General features: G+C 43.0%; 1 protein-coding gene across 1 annotated transcript in view; it reads left to right on the forward strand.

Moving 5' to 3' along the window:
- Positions 1-1,152: 1,152 nt before the first annotated feature.
- Positions 1,153-7,290, forward strand: part of LOC308307260 (melanoma receptor tyrosine-protein kinase-like) — a 73,396-nt gene continuing 67,258 nt past the window's right edge. Inside the window, exon 1 of the mRNA XM_080752438.1 lies at positions 1,153-1,380. Within this exon, the coding sequence (XP_080608564.1) occupies positions 1,296-1,380 (85 nt within the window). The 5' untranslated portion in view covers positions 1,153-1,295. The remainder of the gene's footprint in view (positions 1,381-7,290) is intronic.

Below are 7,290 nucleotides of genomic sequence, written 5' to 3' on the forward strand. Positions count from 1 at the left end.
ATAATAAACATAATACCCAAATAAAGTCATCACAATTACACACAACATTCTTAAATTCTATTAAAAATAAATAAATAACATGAGAATCCAACGTTTAGGAAATCATGTTGAGAATGTTTAATAGCTAACACTACTACCAGTAAGAACTTTTGAGTTTCGACCGTGTGTGTGTGTGTGTGTGTGTGTGTGTGTGTGTGTGTGTGTGTGTGTGTGTGTGTGCGCGTGTGTGCGTGTGTGTGTGTGTGTGTGTGTGTGTGTGTGCGAGTGAGTAGACCTACAGTAGGCCTATAGCATCTAATATTGAATTAATAACTTTACTTTACAGCACTGTTTCCCAAGCACTGGGTCTCGACCCACGGGTTGGTCGTGATTATTGCATAGTAGCCTACATTTATTTAGGCTATTAATTGAATAATTCTGTCTGTTTATCTCTCTGTCTGTTCTCCCTGTTTAACCTTTTACTGTGTGTTTAACACCACACTGTGAAAGTACACTCTGTGCATGTTGTAAATGTGCATGCATGCGTGTGTGCTTGCTTGAGTGCGTGTGCGTGTGCGCGTGTGTGTGTGTGTGTGTGTGTGTCGTGTGTGTGTGTGTGAGAGAGAGAGAGAGAGAGAGAGAGAGAGAGAGAGAGAGAGAGAGAGTGAGAGAGAAGGATATCAAATGGAATCCAACCACCTTAAAAAAAATCCCTGCTTTGCCTACAACACGTAACCTTGATGCATGAAAACGGTTACACTCTTTTCACCGACCCATATTGGGGTCATATTTTGTTCCGATTGTAGGCCTATTGTATTGTAATTGTGTACACTTCTGCTTTGACAAGGTAAACGTATGTTTTCTTTGTTCCGATTGTATTGTATTGTAATTGTGTACACTTCTGCTTTGGCAATGTAAACGTATGTTTTCTCATGCCAATAGAGCCCTTTGAATTGAATTGAAATTGAGAGAGAGAGAGAGAGAGAGAGAGAGAGAGAGAGAGAGAGAGAGAGAGAGAGAGACAGACACAGTATAGCCATACTGTTTCTCCCTCCTCTCTCCTTGACGTCAGTGCCGCTTCTCTCTCGCTCTGTCCTGAGTTGAGTTGCGCACACACACTTTTTTAGACGGAAGAGAGAGAGAGAGAGAGAGAGAGAGAGAGAGACGGACGGACGGACGGACGGACGGAGAGTGTGTGTGAGTGAGAGAGTTAACTCAACGTCTCATTTATCGATGACAGCAGCAGTTAAGTAAGTAGGCAAATAATGGACGAATGAGGATTATTCCACTGACCCGTAGAAGACCACTGGACGGAGATGAAGAAGATGATGATGATGATGAAGGTGTTGCTGTGTGTGTTGTGGCTGAGCCTCGGCTACTGCCTGGCCGACGACAAGAGAGGTAGGCTGGATGATTTGTGTCAGTCTGTCACACCTATAGAGAGTCACGCCTATAGCAGTGTTTCTCAAACACTTTCACATTTCAAAGGTCTTCCTCCCCTTAGCCTATAACTCTCTGACAGTGTACGAATGGAACCATTTGGTTCCATTTGTACACTGTCAGAGTTATACAGACTGTATTGGTCAATTTAGACCCATGTAACTCCTCGCAACTCCTGCTGCTATGAACTGTGTGTGTGTGTGTGTGTGTGTGTGTGTGTGTGTGTGTGTGTGTGCGCGCGCGTGCGTGCGTGCGTACGTGCGTGCGTGCGTGTGTGCGCGTGTGTGCGTGCGCAATCGATGACAGATTGACTGATCAATTGTTGTAAACGTAGGCTCAATTCACATGTAGGCTATGAGAGAGTGCATACATGTGCACACACTTAATTAATAGCTGCGCGCGTGAGCCTCCGTCCGTGCGTGCGTGGCCGTGCTCGTGTGTGAGAGAGTGATAGCTTTTCTCTCGAAATTAGCCTAATCATGCAAATGAAGTGCAGAAGTTGAAAGAACAGTATTTCTTGTGAGGTGTAAGAACATGTGTCATTGATTTAAAGTAGGCTATAGTGTTTCAATTATTTCACACATGGCATACGTTTTGCTCCACTACAATGATTTGAAAGCTTCTGTTGCATTGTAGATTTCGATTATCATTACAGAACCACTTAATTGCGACTGTAGGTCGCAGTTAACTATGAAAACCGGCACATCTTGTCCGTATATTGTCTGTATTTGTCTGTATCTTGTCTGTATCTTGTCCGCAATGTCCCAGTCTCTTGTCTGCCTGAGGTCCCGCCGCCAGGTGTTTTTGGGGCGCCCTCTCTTTCTCTTTCCTTGAGCGTTTCCAAGTCAGAGCCTGTCTGGTGGTATTTGACACTGGTTTGCGTAGACTGGGGTCTTCAACGTTTTCAGGCCAAGGACCCCTTAGTTGAGAGAGAGATGAAGCAGGGACCCCCAACCTCATAGATTCCATATAGTTTGGACCTGCCTTACCTTACCCATCAAAAAATGGCTAAAGTGGCTAAAAAATGAAAAGTCGATGCCGAATGCTGGGTTTTCAACAAAAATTGGACTGCTAAGTATTTATTTACTGAAGTCGGAGGTAAAGCCATATGTTTAGTTTGCGGGGAGCACATCTTGCGGGGAGCACTGCCTTTTGGCACGGCCCTCCACCATATTTTCTGTTGTTCATGTGGCCCCATGGAAAAAATACTTGCCCACCCCTGGCGTAGAGTGTGCCCAATCCATCTCCATCTTCTTCGTCCATGTTCGTCTGCTGCTGGGAGTCGTTTCTTCATCCATAGGTCGTTATTGCTGATCTTGTCTGGCCAGGGTATCTTTGTTCTAGCAGGACTGATTTTACGTTGGAGTTGAATATTTTTATCTTTGTTTGTTGCTGCAATTCTCTAGATGTTCTCGAGCATTAGAAATGCTATCCTCTCTCTCTCTCTCTCTCTCTCTCTCTCTCTCTCTCTCTGTGTCAGGGTCATGTTAACCCTCTGTTGCTGACATACTTGTCCTAACAGTTATAATAACACGCACACACGCACGCACACACCAGGATTCTGACAATTTTGACATTTTGGTTGTTGTTTGATTTTTGTCCGATTGAAATGAAACAGAGTCTCAACTTTTAAATCATTATACTCTTAACACATTGATTGCCAGTTATTAATGAATTAATTCAGTATAGCCTCTGTCACACTCTCTGATGATTTTACCTTATTTTCGACGGCAACGGGGACGCACCATGTGACCCTGTGCTTAATTTGTCAATGAATAGGTGCCGGATCCAGGGCTGAGCTTGCGGGCTGCGAGCATAAACAAGTTCCAGGTTTTTTTTAGGGTTTTTCCTTTTTTTATATATATATCTTTTTTATCTAAATGTACGCACCCAGTATAACATTAAGCAGCAACATTAGGCACATGTGGCCCATCAGAACACTGGTAGTCAATCTATCAATTTGGAATGATCAATCTGAATTACTGGCATATTAAAAATATATATTTTCATTGTTCTATGACACCATGTATGTGTGTATGTAGCTTGTCTAGTGTGTGTCACTGTTACCTATGAAGAATCAGAAAGATTACAAGAAATTCAATAAAAACATGAAAATATGAAGTAAAGAAAAATGCTGCTGGCAAAAAGTTCTCTATTTGTAAGGATGAAAACTGATAAACAGCACTATATTTTGATTGACAGGGAGGGTCCCAGATCCAATCAAAGAGGTGGGGGAACATGTTCCCCCACAAATTAAGCACTGATGTGAGCAGATGTAAACACAAGCTGCCTGGAACGGCAGACGATCGTCTTGTCTTTCACCGAGGAAAAGAAACAATTACAACCTTGATCATCCGTGCTTTAGTTATGGTCCGTCGGCCAAGCTCACAATACGTCACGACACATTGTGAGCTTGTAGATCTTCTATTTTCAAATAGCAGATGCATAGGGTTCAAGTGGTAAAACTATTTTTTATGCCATATTAACACTTTTACTGCAGTTACTTTGAAGGGACGAAGGGATTGCAGACTGCCTCCACTTCCTCCCATAGGCCTCGGCTCTTATTTTGAAGGGCCGGGCGGAAATTGCGCAGATTTTTGGTCACTTGACCTTTTTCAACCTCGATCCAGATCTAGTTTGGAAGCTGGGTGTGATGCTGACAATCGGTAGAAATCCATCATGCGAGCACTATGTTGCCGTGAAAAATGCCAGCATTGGGATCACTTCACGTGCATGCCAACGAGCATAGTAAACAAAACACAGACATTAGCGATCACCACTGGACAGCCCAGACAACAGGTTTACTGTATTTACAGTGAGTTTGACGAGTCAGACTGTAAACGGCTCCATCTATACTATAATTTTGCGAATGTCTGTCTGAGTGAGTGTCTGTCTGTCTGTATGAAACAGCGTTTCTCCTCGGTGGCTGGAGCAATTGATCTGAAATCGCATCACCATCAGCATATGAACACACCTGACATAACTGTGAAGCCCGTTTGTCACTTTCACAAATCGTATGCTGTATAATAGCATTTTTATGGTGTATCTATATCTATTTAGCCTACAGTACCTTTTGTGACCACACATGTTAAGGGAGGGGCGCTGTTGTTCAGGCCATGCACAATCACACACAAACCCACACACACACACACACACACACACACACACACACACGGGGGGGGAGGAGTGTGTGTGTGTGTGCAGGCGGGCGGGCGGGCGGCGGGCGGGGGGGGGGGGGGGGGGGGGGGGGGGGGGGGGTTCTGGCCCTGTTACAGATGTTGTCCAAAAATCATGCAGATCGGTACACAGTATCTCTGTAGCCGTTAGAACGGGTATTTCTTACATTGATGCTCCTACATATTAGCATGCAAGCACCAGTTAAAGTTACTTTCCATCCCTCATATACTGTGTGCACAGTGCACATCCCATAACCCACACACTGCACATCATTTTGGAGCTCATATCTTTGAACGGGTAAGGGCTAGTACAGTAAAAGCTATCAATGACGAGCTGGATGCGGCAACCCTCCAGGAACTAGGCTACTGTGTTTGAACTAGGTTCACTAGGAACTAGGCTACTGTGTTTGAACTAGTTTCACTAGGAACTAGGCTACTGTGTTTGAACTAGGTTCAGGGCACAGGCAGATGCTGAACCTCCATGTTTGTTCTTTTACTAGTAAAACAAATAATGTAAAATAAACTAAAACTGTCATGACTGCTTGAACATTGGACTTCTGCTCTGGGTAAAGATGATTTGCTCTCGGTAGATGGTTTGACATTTAATTTGTTTTTGTTTATGGCAGGGGTCTTCAACAGGGGGTCCGGAACCCCTATGGGGTCCTCAGAGTTACTACCTCAGAGGGGGTCCTCCAACTCTTCCAATGCTTTTTATATTAACAACTTGAACCCTAGTGTCCATATTCTGAGAACTTTAGCCCAAAATAGCAGATAATGCCTCACGCTGCGAGGCGTTGTGAGCTTGTAGATTGGCTATTTTCGTCAAAGAGGTGAAAAAAGAGCAGACTAAGTACGGAGTAAAAGGTCAAGTTTATTAGGTAATGACGGCTCAAGTGGTTAAATATATGAAAACACACATTAACATGAATCCAAAATACACTCATGATTGTGCTGTCAAACGATGAAACTATATGGAATCTATAAAAAGGTTGTTGGGGTCCCTGTTTCATCTCTCTCTCAACTAAGGGGTCCTTGACCTGAAAACATTGAAGACCCCTGGTTTATCTATATAATACTGTATAAATCAACATTCACTGTGTAGATCAGTGGTCCCCAAACTGGGGGGGTTTCCAAATTATTTTGGGAGGGTCCGCCAGATGATTTGCTTAATGTGCAACATTGTTTTCTCACTAAGCAATAAACAAACAAACCAACATACAGACAGTACAAGTGTACTGTATACACTACAGGGGATCTGTTCATCTCTACAGTGACAATTTAATGATTTTGTCACGGGCAGAGAATGGTTGTCCGTGTGAAGCTTGTGGAAAAGTTGAGTTGTTTGACTAAACACACGTTTTCGGACAAAAAAAATACTCAGACTCCCAGTCGCAGCAATGAATAATTGGGTTAGTACACACGCAGCGCCACAATTTTAAATGCTGCCACGATGATTGTACTACTGTGTATCTGGAATACACGATATGTATGCACAGTGATATTACAGCCATTCTAGGGCTAGTGTATCCCTTCTAGCTAGTGTATCCACGAGTTTCCAACGCCCCATAGTGCATTGCGCAGACGCTGTACCGAGCTTCCGGCGCCGCAGCCGAGTGTGATTTACAAGCTCACAACGGGCTGCATCTGCGACGCGACGTGTGCTTGTATGTCTGCTGTTAAACCGGAAGTGTGGTCCAAATAATCTCCAGTCGTCTCCAGCAAACTCCCGCGGAAAGAGGTGGATATTTTATCTGGAGGACTTTAGTGGGGGAAAACAGCAGTGGAATCTCTAAACTCCAGCTGACCTGCAGGTGTGTCACTGTTAGAATTAATTACATATGGTGCAAAGCATTGCCTGGCTGTATGGTCTCTTCATTAGTTTTAGGACGGAATACAGTGAGACACTGTATAACTTGTATAGGTATATAGGCTATTACTGTGACTGTATAATCTATCAAAAGGCCAAAGCCATATACATACAATAATATATATATATATATATATATATATCATATATATATATATATATATATATATATAATAGACACTGTATAACGTATAGGTATATAGGCTATTACTGTGACTGTATAATCTATCAAAATGCCAAAGCCATATAAGCCATATAATCATGATGATGATTATTTTTTTATGTTATAGATCTGCTTTTTTTTAGATTTTTTATACCTTTTATTGATAGGACAGTAGACTGACTGAAATGGGGGGAGAGATGGGGAGTGACACGCTGCAAGGGTCGTCCGGATTGGGAATCGAACCTGCAACGCCGTCAGGCATGCCTATGTGGTATGCGCCTGGACCAGTAGGCCAGCGGGCGCCCCTAGATCTGCTATTTTCACTTTTCGTTTGGAGAACCTGGAGAGACATCCAATGTCTCTTTTGGATCTGGAGCTGAACAGATTGTTAAGCACTGTGGCGTAGTCTAGCATCTGGTACTGTAGTAGTACAGTTGTTCTCAACCTGTGGGTCGGGACCCCCAGATGATTAACTTAATGTGCAACATTGTTTCCTCACTCAACAGTAAACAAAACAACATAAAGTTTAAGTGTATAGAGGGTATCTGCACATTTCAAGTGACAATTGAAGGACTTTTTAATACCTCTAAAATTAAACATTGGCCAAATTGTCAAATATTAGAGGTAGAAATTGTGAAAATAGCAGATCTACATGCTCACAACGC

The sequence above is a fragment of the Nannobrachium achirus genome (genome assembly GCF_963921795.1).
Source record: "Nannobrachium achirus genome assembly, chromosome: 21".
Lineage (NCBI taxonomy): Eukaryota > Metazoa > Chordata > Actinopteri > Myctophiformes > Myctophidae > Nannobrachium > Nannobrachium achirus.